Below are 19126 nucleotides of genomic sequence, written 5' to 3' on the forward strand. Positions count from 1 at the left end.
ATCTGTCTGTGTGTTTGTGTGTATCTGTCTGTGTGATTGTCTGTATGATTGTATGTGTAACTGTCTGTGTGTTTGTGTGTATCTGTCTGTGTGTTTGTGTGTATCTGTCTGTGTGATTGTCTGTATGATTGTATGTGTAACTGTCTGTGTGTTTGTGTGTATCTGTCTGTGTGTTTGTGTGTATCTGTCTGTGTGATTGTCTGTATGATTGTATGTGTAACTGTCTGTGTGTTTGTGTGTATCTGTCTGTGTGTTTGTGTGTATCTGTCTGTGTGATTGTCTGTATGATTGTATGTGTAACTGTCTGTGTGTTTGTGTGTATCTGTCTGTGTGTTTGTGTGTATCTGTCTGTGTGATTGTCTGTATGATTGTATGTGTAACTGTCTGTGTGTTTGTGTGTATCTGTCTGTGTGTTTGTGTGTATCTGTCTGTGTGATTGTCTGTATGATTGTATGTGTAACTGTCTGTGTGTTTGTGTGTATCTGTCTGTGTGTTTGTGTGTATCTGTCTGTGTGATTGTCTGTATGATTGTATGTGTAACTGTCTGTGTGTTTGTGTGTATCTGTCTGTGTGTTTGTGTGTATCTGTCTGTGTGATTGTCTGTATGATTGTATGTGTAACTGTCTGTGTGTTTGTGTGTATCTGTCTGTGTGTTTGTGTGTATCTGTCTGTGTGTTTGTGTGTATCTGTCTGTGTGATTGTCTGTATGATTGTATGTGTATCTGTCTGTGTGTTTGTGTGTATCTGTCTGTGTGTTTGTGTGTATCTGTCTGTGTGTTTGTGTGTATCTGTCTGTGTGATTGTCTGTATGATTGTATGTGTAACTGTCTGTGTGTTTGTGTGTATCTGTCTGTGTGTTTGTGTGTATCTGTCTGTGTGATTGTCTGTATGATTGTATGTGTAACTGTCTGTGTGTTTGTGTGTATCTGTCTGTGTGTTTGTGTGTATCTGTCTGTGTGATTGTCTGTATGATTGTATGTGTAACTGTCTGTGTGTTTGTGTGTATCTGTCTGTGTGATTGTCTGTATGATTGTATGTGTAACTGTCTGTGTGTTTGTGTGTATCTGTCTGTGTGTTTGTGTGTATCTGTCTGTGTGATTGTCTGTATGATTGTATGTGTAACTGTCTGTGTGTTTGTGTGTATCTGTCTGTGTGATTGTCTGTATGATTGTATGTGTAACTGTCTGTGTGTTTGTGTGTATCTGTCTGTGTGATTGTCTGTATGATTGTATGTGTAACTGTCTGTGTGTTTGTGTGTATCTGTCTGTGTGATTGTCTGTATGATTGTATGTGTAACTGTCTCAGCTCCAAGGTTTTCTGAATAACAATTGTATCTATGAGGTCTTTCAATCAGGTTTTAAGTCTGCTCACAGTACTGTCTGCCCTTTTGAGAGTTTTAAATGACATTTATCTTTCTACTGACTCCGGAGACTCTGTGGTTCTTATTCTCTTAGATTTATCAGCTGCTTTTGATACGATAGACCACTCCCTTTTATTATCAAGGCTCGAGACCTGGGTAGGTCTAAAAGCAAATGTTTTGAGCTGGTTTCAGTCATACCTAACTGACAGAAAGTTCATAGTGAAACCGGGTAACTTCTCCTCCTCCTCCGCCGCGCTGTCCTGTGGCCTTCCACAAGGCTCTATTTTAGCTCCTTCTCTATTCTCATTATATATGCTACCCCTGGGCTCTATTCTCCGGAAACATGATGTATCCTTTCATTTCTATGCTGATGACACTCAGATCTACTTACCAATTAGGAAAAATAATCCCTCAGCAATCTCATCTCTTCTAAAATGTTTATTCATTCATTCATTCATTTTCTACCGCTTATCCAAACTACCTCGGGTCACGGGGAGCCTGTGCCTATCTCAGGCGTCATTGGGCATCAAGGCAGGATACACCCTGGACGGAGTGCCAACCCATCGCAGTGCACACACACACTCTCATTCACTCACACACTCACTCACTACGGACAATTTTCCAGAGATGCCAATCAACCTACCATGCATGTCTTTGGACTGGGGGAGGAAACCGGAGTACCCGGAGGAAACGTTTAGATGTTTAGAAGAGGTTAAATTATGGCTGGCACAAAATTTTCTGTTTTTAAATGAAGAAAAGACTGAGGTAATAATGTTTAGCCCAAATGAGAACTCTCAGTCCTCTAGCATCAACCTAGAGAGTTTATCTGTTTTTAGATCTTCACAGGTACAGAATCTTGGCATCTTTATTGATCAGCACTTAAAATTTGACAAACACATCTCGTCTCTTATTGGGTCTAGCTTTTACCAACTGCGGATTCTCTCCAAAATGAAACACTTTCTTACCCCTAAGACTTTAGAAATGGCTGTTCATGCATTTATAACCTCTCGCTTAGATTACTGTAACTCTTTATATTGCGGTATATCTAAAACTCAGATTACGCGTCTCCAGCTCGTTCAAAATGCTGCTGCCATATTTCTCTCTAGCTGTCGCAAGCATAAACACATCACTCCCATTCTTAAATCTCTACACTGGCTGCCGATTTCTCAGAGAATAGATTTTAAGATTCTACTCTTTGTCTATAAGTCTCTCCATAATACCGCTCCTCTCTATTTATCTGAACTTCTTCATCCCTACTCTCCTATTAGAAGTCTTCGCTCATATGACCAGGCCATGTTGGTGGTCCCTCGTGTACGGCTCAAGCGTAGAGGAGAGCGTGCTTTTTCTGTGGCTGGTCCTAGACTATGGAACTCCCTACCACTAGAGATTAGGACTGCACCCACCATTTCTAGTTTTAAGTCCATGCTAAAGACCCACTTATTTTCTCTCGCCTTTTCATGATTGCCCAGGGGTTTATGTCTGTTTATATCTGGTTTATGGTTTATATTTATTTCACCTTCTTTTAAACTGGTTATTTTATTTATATATATATATATATATATATATATATATATATATATATATATATATATATATATATATATATATAAAATTTTTTTTTAATAATTCTTATTTTAGTTTCTTGAACTACTTTGTGCATGTGTGTATTCTTAAGTGTATGTGCAATGTCAAACGCACTGTGAAGCACTTTGGTCAGCCATGTGGCTGTTTGTAAATGTGCTATACAAATAAAGTTGGACTTGAACTGTGTGTTTGTGTGTATCTGTCTGTGTGTTTGTGTGTAACTGTCTGTGTGATTGTGTGTATCTGTCTGTGTGATTGTCTGCATGATTGTGTGTAACTGTCTGTGTGTTTGTGTGTAACTGTCTGTGTGATTGTGTGTATCTGTCTGTGTGATTGTCTGCATGATTGTGTGTAACTGTCTGTGTGTTTGTGTGTAACTGTCTGTGTGATTGTCTGAATGATTGTGTGTGTAACTGTCTGTGTGTTTGTGTGTAACTGTCTGTGTGTTTGTGTGTAACTGTCTGTGTGTTTGTGTGTAACTGTCTGTTTGTGTGTATCTGTCTGTGTGATTGAATGATTGTGTGTGTAACTGTCTGTGTGTTTGTGTGTATCTGTCTATGTGATTGTGTGAATGATTGTGTGAATGATTGTGTGATTTTTTCATGTGTCTATCTGTCTATGTGATTGTGTATCTCTCGGACTGTGTGATTGTCTTTGTAGTTTGTGTATTTGTCTGTGTTATTGTCTGAATGATTGTGTATCGGCCTGTGCGGTTGTTTGTGTTATCTGTGTGTGATTTTCTGTGTGATTGTGTATCGGTCTGTATGATTGTTTGCGTATCTGTGTGTGACTTTCTGATTATCTATCAATGTCTCTCACTGTCCTTACATGTTTGTCTACCCATTTGTCTGTTCGCGTGTCTGTCTGTCCGTGTCTATGTCTGTGTCCTATCTCTATGTCTGTGTCTATGTCTATTTTTGTCTGTATTCTTTTTCTTCTTAATGGACCTTTTTTGTGATTTCTAATTCTGCCTCTTATCTTTCTGTAGGTATTTGGTTCTAGAGCACGTGTCTGGAGGAGAACTGTTTGACTACCTGGTGAAGAAGGGGAGATTAACACCCAAAGAGGCACGCAAGTTCTTCAGACAGATCATCTCTGCTCTGGATTTCTGTCATAGTCACTCCATATGGTGAGTATAGTCACATCCTGTCCTTTATTACTGCAGTGTACCAGCAGTAGCTTCCTGTACTGTGACCTTACCAGATTAGCATGTTTATATTTTACAGCTCTGTACGTTGTTATTATACGACTGTCTTCGGTCTGCAGAGAGACATATTTTATTTCAGGGAAGGACAATTAAGGGAAGACCCTTCTTATTTTCCGATTGGGATTGTTTTTCCCTCAGCGTATTATCTGTTAATAACCTGACTGAGTGGAATGAAAATAATTCATATCCAATGAGCTCCAAAGGTCTGAGAGCTTGAGTGAAAATGCTCCTATTTTGCATTATTTTCTCATTTGATCCAATTTTTATTACGAATTGTATAATTGACAACAACTTCAGTGCAAAGTAGAATCTCTGAAGTATCCTGTATGAATTTGAAGTATTTCTAAGTATTTGGTACACACTTGATTGGCTTTAATAACAGTTTACACTCGAGCTGGTTTGAACTTCACACATTTGAGCAAAACCTTACGATCCATTTTAGACCAAATATATCAGTGTCATCTGATCACACGCTTTAATATATAAGATTAGGAATGAGGAACATTTTTAATGAATATCAAATCATGAAATTGAGTTGAATAATCATCATGTTTAATGATCAACTAAATAAAATGATTAATTACCATTTAGCAAATTAAACCTTGCACAACCTGTTGGGGGCAAAAAAAAGGTTTGTATCACCATTGATGCCGCTTGTGTGGATTAAAATTCTTGTGTAGTGCATCTGGTCCATGGAGCATTGATCATTGTGACATTTCTAACTTTGACTTTTTGTTCCCACAGAAAAAAACAAAAACAACTAGACTACATTCACTTTGGGCTTAAATCTGAATACAATTACTGATTGATACACATCTAGTCTAGACTTTCAGACTTCTTGAAGTTTTAAAACTTGGTCCAGGAGTGTTGAAACAACATTATAGTGAGAGTTGAGTACCTATTACTACTCAAAGTGTGTAAGGGTTTCCTGTGTCTCTAGGTGTAACCCCGGGAAACAGAGCGGACCCAAACGCAGGATAGCATAAATCAAAATAGGGTTTAATAACTGAAAACATGAAACAGGACGCAGACTAGACAGGACAAATCACAGTAAATGCCGCGCTGCACGAAGCAACGCGGCACAGTTAAATACAAGAAGACAATGACACAATAAGGATCAGGTGTGATGACAGGGAGGAGCAGACGAAGGCGGGGCAGACACGTGACGAGAAACATAAACAGATGCACGTGGCCAGAGTCCGGGCAGAGTCCTTACAGAGCCCCCCCCCCAAGGCGCGGCTCCCGACGCGCCAATCCGTCCAGGCAGTCCCGACGGGCCCGGGAGGGGGGAGCAAGGCACACGGCGAGGCAGGTGGGGGGAGCAAGGCACACGGCGAGGCAGGTGGGGGGAGCAAGGCACACGGCGAGGCAGGTGGGGGGAGCAAGGCACACGGCGAGGCAGGTGGGGGGAGCAAGGCACACGGCGAGGCAGGTGGGGGAGCAAGGCACACGGCGAGGCAGGTGGGGGGAGCAAGGCACACGGCGAGGCAGGTGGGGGGAGCAAGGCACACGGCGAGGCAGGTGGGGGGAGCAAGGCACACGGCGAGGCAGGTGGGGGGAGCAAGGCACACGGTGGCGCAGCCAGAGAGGGCCGAGCGACGTCCACAGCCGAGCTGAAGGGCCGAGCGACGTCCACAGCCGAGCTGAAGGGCCGAGCGACGTCCACAGCCGAGCTGAAGGGCCGAGCGACGTCCACAGCCGAGCTGAAGGGCCGAGCACAACCCCAGACGCACCCCGGCCAGATCCACCCCCAAAGTCCAGGAAAGGGAGGGCGGGAGGGAAAAAAAAAAAATCCTCCACAAAACAGGGAAGTCCAAAAACAGGAAAAAACACAGGCCTGCGACACCCCCGCGGACAGGAAGTGGGGCGACGTCCTCCACGGAAACCAAAAGTGAAGCGACGCCCCCCACCAAAAGTGCGGGGCGATGTCACAAGACACTGAAAAAACAGAACAAACCTTGGGCTGGCGACATGGCCCGCAACCAGGAAGTGAGGCGGCGCCCCCCGCGAAAAAACCAAAAGCGAGGCGGCGCCCCTCACCGAAAAAATGCGGACCCACGTCGCCAAACGCGCCAAGTCCAGGGGGAAAAAAAAACAAACAAACACGAAAAAAGTACTCCCAGTCAGCCGGTCCAAGTAGCTGCTATCCCGCTGGGTCCTCATGTGGCGGCATCTTCTGTGATTTGTCCTGTCTAGTCTGCGTCCTGTTTCATGTTTTCAGTTATTAAACCCTATTTTGATTTATGCTATCCTGCGTTTGGGTCCGCTCTGTTTCCCGGCGTTACACTAGGAATAGCAGAAGACACAGTGATTTCGAGTCAGCATGAACATCTGCACTCCATCCCCATCTGCACTCCATGCTAATGTGGTCATACCCAGGGGCTTTCAGTTACAATGCCATCATGATAATCCATCCATAAGCTTTTTTCTATGAAGTGAGCTGAGTTTTCTCACTTTCTGGTCTGTCTGTATGCTGTGAGTTTGCTGATCTTTCTATGTGCTTTCCTGCTGGAACATCTGGGTTGAAGAGGCTACCTCATATATATATATATATATATCATATATACATATATATATATATATATATATATATATATATATATATATATATATATATATATATATATATATATCATATATAGTATTGCTAGCAGGAAAAGGCTTCCAGTGTTTCTAATTCACACCCAGCCAAAGCTTTGAAATAGCAAAAACCAGATCAGTATATTCTAAAATCTCTGTTTGAAAGCTGATAGAAAACCTGGGCATATGGATCACGGAGGATGTGATGCAGTGAAATTGTATTTCAATAATGTTAAAAAAAAAAGTTCCTCAATTTTCCTCCATTTAACTAACTTCTCCTATTGTATGTTTCCGTTTCTCCTTTTAATTCCTCTATAATGAGGTTTTCACACCCCACCAACTCCTTATCCCTAAAAATGCTTCCTCCTGGGTTCTTTGGATGGCTAAAGATTTTAGCTTCCTAATGGGTCTCTAATTCTACAGTGTTTTTTTTATTTTAAAGGGAAATACTCAGTGTTTTACATGCAACCTTTAAAGACTCCCCCAGAGAGTGATCATTCTGAGTGTATTCATTCATGTCTGTTCATCAGGAGGCTTGCGTGTGTGTCGCATAAAGCGGAAACCACATGTGAGGAAGAGATATCTGGAGTCAAGTCTCATTTATTTGCTATTTTTGTTTTAGAAATTACAATGAACCGAATATAATATAATTCATGCTATGTGTATTTTATTGATTGTAAGGTTTAAATTTTCTTATTCTTTTGGCAGATGTTGTAGAGGCTTGGTTGTAGAATTCAATCTTAAAATTAGCAAAATATTCGTCTAATAAAACGGGCGTCTAATAAAAATAGTCAGATATGTCTGGAATTATTTGGATTAATGTTTAAACAGGAAATAATACTTCAATTTTGATTATGTTCAAGATATTTTTAACTTAGCCAGAATTCCTCTGAAGACTTTCTCAGAGTTTTGTTTTCTTATCAGTTCCCTAATCACTCCCCATGCCACTATTAACTGCAGACGCACACTGGACTGGCCAGCAGTTCTTTTCTTGTTTATTTCTGGACCTTATTTTGGATCATTATTGTGAACTTGTCACAGGCAGTGTGGAAAATAAGGGACTCATAAACTGATACAATTGGCTTTATTGGTTCATTTTCAGGACGTTTCTAGCAGAAGTCTGCACTTTACTTCTTAGATTTATGTAACCAATGTAGCCTTCCATTCGGGAGTCACTTTATATGCTATGGCCTGAAGCTGTAGAGAAGCAAAAACACTAATCATGCATTTTATATGAAGATAGAGAGAAAGAGTGGAAATATGCTCAGTTCCTTTCTTATCTGATGCTCAGAGCTGATGAATATTAATAGAGACCCAGGAGCCTCACATACAGAAATTATATTATTAGACCAGTTCGATTGATCTTAAGCACATCCTCACTATGTAGAACTTCATGGATCCAGTGAGAGCTATTCTAAGATGACAACAGAGCCAAAGAGAAGTTAACACCAATGATTTTCCACCAACAGGAGCAGAATGACAGCATCACGGGTGACATCAACTTTAATATATCATGCTTGGCTAAAATTCTCCCCTTATCTCATTGCCTGTAATGTGTGACTCAAATGACATACACACTAATAGCTTCTTAAAGCTCAGTGATGAGAATAATTTGAAAACTCCGTGCACTGTGACTGAATTAGCTACTAGCAGTGCTCAGAGTTAGAGGCCAGGACAATAGCCAAGTCCACATCTGATAGTCATCTGTGTTTTTAATAAATCATTTTTCTCCTCATACATTGATATGAAAAGAGTAGTGTGAAATCATTTATTAGGATATCATTATATTGCCCAGCTTTATGTCTTGTCCAGATTTGTTTCTGTTGAAGACAGCAACGTGTGCAGAGATCATTAAAAAACAAAAAATGGCCTTTTGACACAACCATTATTGTTTGTTTTTAACAACGTGAACATAAGGCTTTCTTCAACATTTCATACTTTATAAAGTAGTAAACATGCCAGTAATACTACTACTACTACTAGTACTACTACTACTAATAATAATACTATTACTACCACTACTACCACTACTACTACTAGTAGTACTACCTCTACTACTACTAATAATAATACTACTACTATTACTACTACTAGTACTACCTCTACTACTAATAATAATAATAATAATAATAATAATAATAAAAAATTGTCCGTAGTGTGTGATTACGTGAGTGAATGAGAGTGTGTGTGTGTGTGTGTGTGTGCCCTGCGATGGGTTGGCACTCCGTCCAGGGTGTATCCTGCCTTGATGCCCGATGACGACTGAGATAGGCACAGGCTCCCCGTGACCCGAGGTAGTTCGGATAAGTGGTAGAAGATGAATGAATTTATGAATGAATGAATAATAATAATAATAATAATAATAATAATAATAATAATAATAATAATAATGCTACTTTTCCCCTTATTCACACAACAACATTAAAAAAAAATCTGTTTTCTTAGAAACATACAGATTTTTTTTTAATTGTTGGGAACAAAAATGCAGATTTATTTGACTGAATGGCAGAAGACTGAAAAAATGCTGCACAATGTTTTTCTTGCATGGCACCATTTGACCCTCAAGGGACAAAGACCATATATATGTGGTATTATATATATGTATATATATGTATGTATGTATGTATGTATGTATGTATGTATGTATGTATGTATATATTAAAAGCCTATATGTTTTCTTGCTGTACCAACTTTTCACTAATAGCTTCATAATATTTACCTTTTCACGTTGATTTAGTGACCTAGAATGAAGATAGTGTTGTTATAGTTTGTTAGATTGGGGTTCCAGCCCCAGGACTGCCAAGCTCTATGCCAGAAGAGCATGCTGTATCCCTGCACCCTGAGTCTAACTTTCTAATCTGGGTTATGCGATGAAAATACTTTCCTGGTGCTGTTATATATATGTGACAAATAAGAATCTTCTTCTATAGATTTCATACAGCTCTGGGCTTCTGCTCAATGCTGTATATAGAAAAGGACATTAAAGAGCTGTGAACTCCTTTTGAGTCCAGTGATGCACTCCTGACTTTACATCTTGTCTTACATACTTTTATTTTGTACTGAAATTTCAGCTAAGGAATTGTAGTAAAGGAGCAGAAGGTTGATACAGCGGAGTGTCTCCTGTACTGTACATAGTGTTTAGGAGTTTAACCTGAATAACTGTAAAACATGCACACAGTCAACTGATACCTAGACTGATCTTGAGTTCCTGTGCTAGCTGGAACAAAGTGTAATAGAGAGCCTAAGTAGACAAGTATAGCCTTGCTACCGAGAGAACATCTGAGCTGAATGATGAAAGAAGTGAAAGCATTTGACGATTCCTCAGAGCAGATGAGACGGCCTGGTGATTCTCGCCGGGTGAAATAGAGATTTGTTCATATCGATTGCTGCAGGTGAGCCTCATCTCGCTCGCTCAATGAGAGCAGCTTCTCCTTCTTTTCCCACCCATTTCCAGCCATTCAACTCTCAGGAAATGATCAATGAACTCCTATATGAGCGTGTGCCACCACGGCCCCTGCTTATGTAGTAATTATAGCTGCTTGAGGACTGATAAGACACGGTTCCCTCACGTGGCCAGTCAGCGATTGGGGTCCTATGGAGCGTGTGTGGGCGAGATAAAGAGTGTGCGTCACATGGAACGATTTGTGCCAAACAAGCATCAGAGTGCAGATTGCAGCAGGCTGGATCAGACTCTTTAGAAGCCAGCCTGTGACTCACTCTCCACCCACTCACTTCACTGCTGAATGGGCCATGAAACTGTGTTGTAGATGATCCTTTCGGCATTTAAGCTGCAAAGATAGCGCTGACTCTAAATGAAGTTTGTTTCCAAAAAGTTCCCGTAGTGCTTTTTTATCAGCGTAATTGAATACGTATGAGTCACCACTGTATATGCAGTGAATCTCCTGATCATAGCTGCTCACATTACATGCAGACATGCAGCATGTGTAGGGGGTTCAGTGACGTGCGTCTACACAAAACGTTATTTACCACGTCTGCACAAAACGTTATTTACCACATCTGCTGTTTAACAACACATCATATATCTGTGCCAGAGAGCCAGATATAGCCGATGTGCTTCATATGCTGTCTGTCAGCATGAAAATGGTCAAAATTTGAGTTAAAAAATTTGAAGGAATATTAGCTGTGGGTTATACCATTGTTCTATTAGCATGTTTTCCAAAACATCCAAGGCACTTTAACAAAAACCTTTACCTTTATGCTGTGATCGAAATTATAGCACAGCAACCATTGTAGCATAAAAGAAGATTACAATAAAATCTTTAAGGGTTTAAGTAGTCAAAAATGAGTAAGGAAGTGTAGAAGCCCTTGCTTTGAATCACTAGTTCCTTGAACTTAAAGAAGTTTAGAATTCAGTCCATCATTGTGACTGAAAAAATGGGCAAATGATTTCATCCAACAGGAAACAACTACAGAGATGTTCGACAATGGCAAGAATGCAGGGAACATAAAATACAGCACCTTACTGCAACAACAAGAGAAGAAATAGATGAAAAAGCAACATTTATTCTAATTACACTGCTGTGAAACAGGAGTAGCACCCCATTACCCCAACTAATGTCCTGTCCTGTGCACTAGCTGTTGTTTCTCTGCATGTGAATAATGCCGTATTATGGAAGGTTTATTCAAGCTGTAATTGGGTCAATAGACCCTCAAGTCTTGGAGAGGAAAATGAGGGAAAATTGAGGGTGTGATGAGAGGATTGGAGGATTTTTTTTTTTTTTAAACACAAGCAAAAGCACTTCATTTCAGCTACTTCTGACTCTGATAAACGCCGTTGCTCACCATGCAGTATTCAATAAATCGGTAGAGCAACCGGCTAGAAGAGGGCTGATGGTGTTGAACAGATGCTTACCATAGTAACAATGGAGGTCATAAATATTTATAACATGAAAAAGTCACCTGAGATGAAGTCATTTGCCTCCACGGGCATTTTAATACATAGATAAGACGTTAAAGTACGTTATGACGCATATAGACTCCGTAATCACGCAAGACATCTTTAACGTCACATATGAGCACGGGATTAGTGACTGCATACTGAAATCTTATCAAAGAGATAAAAATACTGGGATCTTACGCTTCCGTGACCCCTGACAGTGTCCGAGATCTGCAAAACTGTAGGAATGGCAGATTATTCCTAACATTTACATTTTCTAAACTTCTGCTTTTAATGATTAGAAGCAGAGGAAAGATATTTAGATGAAGCCTCTGTGAGATTTGATAATCAGCTACTGGAATGATAAGCATGCAGGTGATATTATATCAGTGGAGGCAGTTTTTTTTCCACCAGCACTCAATATGCATGTTATGGATTCAGCACTTAATAAAGCATGCAGCTATTATTAGTCAAGTTAATATCAGTGTTAGTGTTGAATGGAGCTTGAATGGCCTCATGTTAGAAACATGCTGTTTGCTGTTATTAATGTACTTGTTCATTTCTGTCAGAATTTAATTGGTTTGTTATTAGCTCGTATACTCAGAGCAGGTGATGCATGTACATTATGGTGAAAGGGGTTCAACTTCATCTGTAAGCAGTGCCACTAACAGCCTCGCTGAGCTATACTGAGATGCAGACAGCATTACCTGGGAGCTAGGAGCAAAGTGGGAGGCTGGAGGGAAACATTATTATGTAGAGCAGCTCATCTGGCCTGTCTGTGGTCATCTGCTCTTTTAACATCAGGCGCCGGAACAGAGGGCATGTGTCATATTCTCCAGCCGTGCCAGCCAGACACCCAGTCCCCGAGAGAGTTGGAGAGGAAAGAAGTGTGGTCAGGAGTTGCTTACTAGCAGCTACTGTATGTCACCTTTTGTCATTTGTCAGCTGATCTCTGATACCACTTTTACTCACTCAGACAGGGCTTCTACTGCTTCAGAGTTTTTATCCAGTATCTATCCATTATACTTTAAGGGCTTGAAAACTTATTAACAGTTATCAAGCATGTTAGAATTTTCAGCATGGTCTGACCAGCTAACAGACCAGACGCTTTGTGCCATTCCAGCTGGAATGATATTTTTTTAACTTCTTTATTTCTTGACTAGACTGATCAATAAGTGTTGGAGATTTTTTTTTATTAATTTCTTCATTTTCATGTTATTTTACTGTGATAATTAAACAGTATCTCTTTGCATAAAGTAAGGGCCATGAAGTCATGATTTCACAAAAATTTGAGTGTCCTCCAGGGTTTGGTGTTTGATTCCTGCCTCTGCCTGGTTAGCCTGTAGTTTGTATGTTCTCGCCGTGCTTCTGGGGTTTTTCTCATCTGCTCTAGTTTCTCCACCTGTCAAAAGACAAGTGCTGAAGGCTGATTGCTGTTCTAAATTTTGTGTGAGTGGGTGTGTGTTTGTGCCCTCTGATGAGTTGGCACCCCATCCAGGGTGGCCCTCGATTTGTGCCCTGAGACCCCTGGGATAGACTTCAGGCTTTCTGTGACCCTGTGTAGGATAATCTGTACAGAAAACGGATGGATGGATAGATTATAGATTAGGTTTAACTATTATAACAACATAGCTGCCAGTAAAATAGTTCTTTTTTCCAGAAAAGTAGAATTTTAGTGCTGGAAAAAACTCTTAAGAACAGAATCTTTTTCAGTAGAAACATACATTCAGACACAGGTTTCTTGAGTACTCGCAATTCTTTAAGGTTTTCTGATGGCTCTGAAGTTTGATGGTTGTTTCTTTTTGATTCCTGATGTTTCTCAGTATGACCAAACCATTAGCAAGTGCAGTTTCAGTTGTTCTGCATATTTCCTGACAAATCTCTTTTAGCAAGAGACCTGAGGTAAATGTTGTTATTGCTCAGAGTTTGGTTTTGTGTCCTGTGTCTTTATACCTTTTCATTGTCTTTAAACCAGGCAAATGGAAAGGCACATGACTGATCCTCAAGGGAAATGTGGGAGCTTCGGTAGTTTAAGAAACCTTTCTATTTTGTACGCATACACAATAAATAAACAGGAACGCACGCAAACTACACAAATACCTGTTCCAAACATAGCCACTGGAAAAAAAAAGACAGTGAGAATGTAGAGAAACATGAATTTATTTTTAAATATACTGTTCCTGTGCATACTGAGGATTTCGACGGCCAACGGCGGAAAACATTCCTTGTAATGCTTCTTACAGCCAGAAATTTGTGACATCCGCTGTTTTATTTTGTTTTGTTTTGTTTTGTTTTCACAGCCACCGGGACCTGAAGCCAGAGAACCTGCTGCTAGACGAGAAGAACAACATCAGGATAGCAGACTTCGGCATGGCCTCGTTGCAGGTTGGGGACAGCCTCCTGGAAACTAGCTGTGGGTGAGTAACACTGTGCTAAACAGCACTAGGAAATGACTAGCATTTGTCCAGCGACTGCCAACAATCAATTATGGATAATCTTATTGATTGTGTACTTAAGGTACTCTATCTGCTAGACATATGTTGCAGTCTTATTTACAACATGTCAGTCTTAATAGTGACTGTGTCGGGTGTTGTTTTTCTCTCTTAATGTCTGGAGACAAAATGCATGCTTGATCATCAGCACTTAAACACGCTCTCTCTGTCTCACTAGTCTTTCTCTCTCATAATACGCTAAAACGAACAGATAGCCAGCTCTCTCATTTCTTGCCAGGAGGTCTGGCATTAGTTTTAAAGCTACGTTTCTATTAAAAGAAATGAGCTGTTATTAAAACAGTGAAGACTTCCCTCTTTTAGCTTTGCATGAATAAGGTCAGAAACCTAAGAAGAAGAGAGACTGGAGTTTTGGATGAGGCAAAGCCACAAGCTTTCTTTTCCTCTTTCTCATCTCTGTACTTTCTGTACTGCTCCAATTACAGAAAGGTACAATAAAGTACAAGCAGTGGTTTGGATCAGGGATTGTATATTGTTGAAAAACAAATCCTCCAGCCATGCGGATGAAAAAGAGAAGATGTAAACTGATTATAGATGTCTGTTATAATGTATGAGGTATTTCAGACCTGTAGCAATTACAGAATTTTAAAGATACCACTGAAAAAGGGGGGTTTGCAGTACTAGTTTCAGGTGTTTGATGCTATTTCTTTAGCCTAGAAATGCAGCTTGTCTTTAGAAAGCACCTCATGTACTTTCAACAAAGCTACTATCACCAAGCAAGCAGCAGAGCGGCTTAATAGCAAACGGCTCCTTTATTAGTAGAGACGTAACCGTGTACGAATACATTAACACCCACTTGCAGTGAACTAAGAACAAAGTTATAAATAAATCTTTCTAAAGAAATGTTTAACATTATGTACAGAATATGAATTTTGCAGTAAACAAATGACTAAATCTATTAAATCAATGAACAGGACACATGGCTGCACACACCATCTCACCAATCACACATTACACATAGATCCCATTTGTCATCATTGATTTGAGTTGCTATTGTCAGAAAAGAAAATATTGCCACAACTGAATATCTAACCAGCCGTCAATATTGCTTTTAACTATGGGAGAACACACTGTGCTCTTGGCACCTTAATATGCTAAAAGTTTTAGAGCAATTAACATGTTTTTGCTATTATTTAGGCTATTAAACTATAAATGTGCCAGTAAATCAGGAAGCCGCCATTTCCAAACAGCTGGAATTGAATAAACAGACATATCGCTTCTCATCAAACTGGTCAAATTGTGAATAAGAATTGTGATCTCATTTCATCCCAGCTTCCAGATAATTATATGAAATGAGACACTGCTTCTGTTGTTCTTCAGGCACCGCTGCACAGCAAGCAATCAGAATGATTCAGCATTTGCATAATCATACATGCACGTAGTTAAAAATACATTCTTACACTTGCCCTACTGAGCTCTGCCATTTATGGTACGGCATCGCACATCGTGAGGCGTTTATATAGCCGAAAAAGCCACAGACGTCATGAATAATACGTTAAGGACAGTAAGGCTGATGTCATCTTGTGACTCATCAGTTATTATTCTTACTCCTCCTTTGAGATAATAGCAGTTATTATAAAGGCATAATCGTGATATTATCAGCTCACTGTGACAACTGAAATCTTATTATTTATTTGTAAATGTAGGAATACAAGTGACTTTATTTTAAACACAAATATTTATTTTAAGTCAGAAAAATGGAGCATTCCCTGAATCATGCCATTGCATTATGGGTCATGAAATTCTGCTGGGGATTCTTGAGAGATCTGGCGTGTTTGGAGCAATGGCATTAAATAAATGTGCATTACAGATGTCTCTGTTAGCTCCAGTTTATGGTATGTTCACCTTTGGGGGCTTACCTGAGTTTGATAGCATTAGCTAATGGGTTTAATGATCTGGGCTGCAATAGAGTCTCTAAACATGGAGAGTGAGAGAGGGAGAGTAGAGAGAGAGATAGAGAGAGAGAGTAGAGAGAGAGAGATAGGGTCTTAATTTTACCCAATCAGCAATATGTAAATATGTTTTGACAGCACAGCTCAATATCTTAATCGATACTACTAAGACCGTACACTTTAATTCTACTGCGTCTCCAGTTAGATTGAAATCATACTGTTGTATTGCATGTAATATGCAAATCAGCTCATGCCACTTGATTACAAATTGCTCGTGTTAATTCTATGAAAAAATCAGTGTTGAAAGTTACAATAATTTATCCCACTTTTTTCACCAAATTCTCCAACAAGTTACTAATCCCATATTGCACAATAGATGGACAGGGTAAAGGTTAGCACGAGCTTTCTCTAAGGTGCTTTTTATCTATTTACAGTAGCTTACATGTACACTATACATCATTGCTGTGATTGACAGATGAGTCAGTAATGTTATCCTTCCCACTCAGAGAGCTGGATAGTTTTTGTCAGAATTTTAAACGTGATTTATTCTATCGCTGGGGTTTAGGCTTTATCTCTGACTCAGTAAGAGATGCCAACTTCAGCAGGATATCTTCAGAAGGAAGCTGTGGTTTAGAATGATTCAGTTATTATTGATTTTATTGTACTTTTGTATTTCTGACTTAGTGACATTTGACTTTTGGGAATTCCACAGTACAGGTACTTGTGTACTTGTAAATAGCAAATTAAGTATTTTTATATTTGTGGATGGATCACACAGTGGCTTAGTGGTTAGCACGTTCGCCTCACACCTCCAGGGTTGGGGGTTCGATTCCCGCCTCCGCCTTGTGTGTGTGGAGTTTGCATGTTCTCCCCGTGCCTCTGGGGTTTCCTCCGGGTACTCCGGTTTCCTCCCCCGGTCCAAAGACATGCATGGTAGGTTGATTGGCATCTCTGGAAAATTGTCCGTAGTGTGTGATTGCGTGAGTGAATGAGAGTGTGTGTGTGTGCCCTGTGATGGGTTGGCACTCCGTCCAGGGTGTATCCTGCCTTGATGCCCGATGACGCCTGAGATAGGCACAGGCTCCCCGTGACCCGAGGTAGTTCGGATAAGCGGTAGAAAATGAATGAATTAATAATATTTGTGGATATAAAACAGGAGTGAGCTGTTGTAAACGTTCCTACTCTACATAATCAATCTAGTGCAAAGGACAAAGTGACAGGTTTTGTGACATATTGAGAACCTTTAGAATTAATGTTTGTGGATTTGTTTAGTGTGTCTTAGTCCACCGCAACTTGTACGGCATTATGAAATTATTAAATGAATATGAATATTGGACTTCTAAATACATTAAAACAACAGGGTCGGAGACAACAATTTAAATCTTGTGCTCATTACCAAACTGCACATATCTGATCCTTCGTTGTGACAAGTCAGTCAAACTCACAACTTTTGCCTGTTGTTGAAAGAGGAGTCAAGTCGAGAGTCAAGAAGCTTTTATTGTCATTTCAACCATATATAGCTGTTGCAGTACATAGTGAAATGAGACAACGTTTCTCCAGGATCAAGGTGCTACATAAAACCAAGACAGGGCTAAAGACTTAGTCTTAGCCACATAAAGTGCAACTGTGCAACCTGGTGCAAACAGTGCAGGACAAGACAAACAAGACAGACAAGACAGTGCAGGACAAAAGACAGTGCAGGACAAAAGACAGCGCAGAACAAAAGACAGTGCAGGACAAAAGACAGTGCAGGACAAAAAAGACAGTGTAGGCACAAAGTTACAAGACAATACAAAAAGTACAAAAAATGCAATACACAAAAGACAATAAATAGTAAACAGTAACAGAAACAGAAACAGCGCCGACTGACCAGTGTTAACACTGTATGTGAATACTGAATGTTCAAACAATATTTCGTGCAGTAACATTAGAATGAACACAGTTCTTAGCAAATGAGCTCTAGCAAATAGCTTTGGTAGGATTAATGCGTTAGATACTTTGCCCTACAGGCATTCCTTCAAATATCCCGTTCCTTCTCATAATTCCCCTGTATGTATCTCAATTTTTATTTCATATCTGACAGAAAAAGTTTTACTTCTCAAATATTCCCATTCTTATATGAAAGGAAAGTGTTTAACCAGGCCGTGATTGTTGAGTCCTGCAAATGCCAAGCCGCTCAAAGCCTGGCTGTTTAAAGGTAATTACAGTGACAACATATCAAAGGCAACAGCAACACAAAACAGAATACACAGAACATTTTAAAGCTGGAGAATTGCAAAATAATTGTCTTTTTATAAAATGCCTAGATTCTAAAATCTGATTTGTAGTTGAAACTGCCTTTACATTTACAACATTTGGCAGAGGAGCTTATACAGAGTGGCTTTCATTTAATCTCACTTTATACAACTGAGGTTTAAGGGCCTTGCTCAGGGGCCCAGCAGTGAGGATTTGGTGGACCACTAAGCTACAACATCCCACATCACTACAGGCACAGTGTAACAGAATTTTGTTTTAAACACCAGTTTTTAAACCAATAAAATCTCCACACTTTACATTTCTGTTCTGTCCAGAGAATACTCTATGGTGTTCTTAGGTGATTAGTTCAGTAGTATTTTAAGCTCTCTCTCTCTCTCTCTCTCTCTCTCTCTCTCTCTCTCTCTCTCTCTCTCTCTCAATCACAAGATCCTTCCAGTACACTAGAGCGTTTAATCCCTAAAAGAAAATCCCACAATGCAACACAAAAACCAGGTGCTCACTATGTTGCCTTATATGGAAATGATGTCAAAACTGATGAACCCTCTAGGATTAAAAAATTGGCAGACGAATGTAGTTTCAGCCAACTTTGACTACAAATGAAAGTAGCTTGTTATCATTCTTGTGGCTCTTAAATGAGAAATTACGTTAATGATTTTTAACTTTATTTGCCATTATATACTCTTTTTTTTTTTTTGAGTCTTTTAAGTATTCAGGGATTTTCAAAGTATCCACTAGCCCACAATCCCGCCTTAAGTACAATGACAGAAACATGTTTGGTTAAGCTAACACATTTACATATCATACTGAACATAAATATTTTATATGTTTGGGTTTGTTAAA

At 39.7% G+C, this 19126-nt stretch overlaps 2 protein-coding genes across 4 annotated transcripts in view; both read left to right on the plus strand.

The window, feature by feature from the left end:
- thg1l (tRNA-histidine guanylyltransferase 1-like) overlaps positions 1-19126 on the plus strand; it is a 427208-nt gene that overhangs the window by 329379 nt on the left and 78703 nt on the right. The gene's annotated exons all lie outside the window — the stretch shown is intronic.
- brsk2a (BR serine/threonine kinase 2a) overlaps positions 1-19126 on the plus strand; it is a 197544-nt gene that overhangs the window by 143339 nt on the left and 35079 nt on the right. For all 3 annotated transcript variants that reach the window (XM_060886621.1, XM_060886623.1, XM_060886622.1), the window contains exons 4-5: positions 3933-4073; positions 13929-14045. In XM_060886621.1, coding sequence (XP_060742604.1) covers positions 3933-4073; positions 13929-14045 — 258 coding nt within the window. The remainder of the gene's footprint in view (positions 1-3932; positions 4074-13928; positions 14046-19126) is intronic.

This window comes from Tachysurus vachellii, chromosome 14 (genome assembly GCF_030014155.1).
Source record: "Tachysurus vachellii isolate PV-2020 chromosome 14, HZAU_Pvac_v1, whole genome shotgun sequence".
In the NCBI taxonomy this organism is placed as follows: domain Eukaryota; kingdom Metazoa; phylum Chordata; class Actinopteri; order Siluriformes; family Bagridae; genus Tachysurus; species Tachysurus vachellii.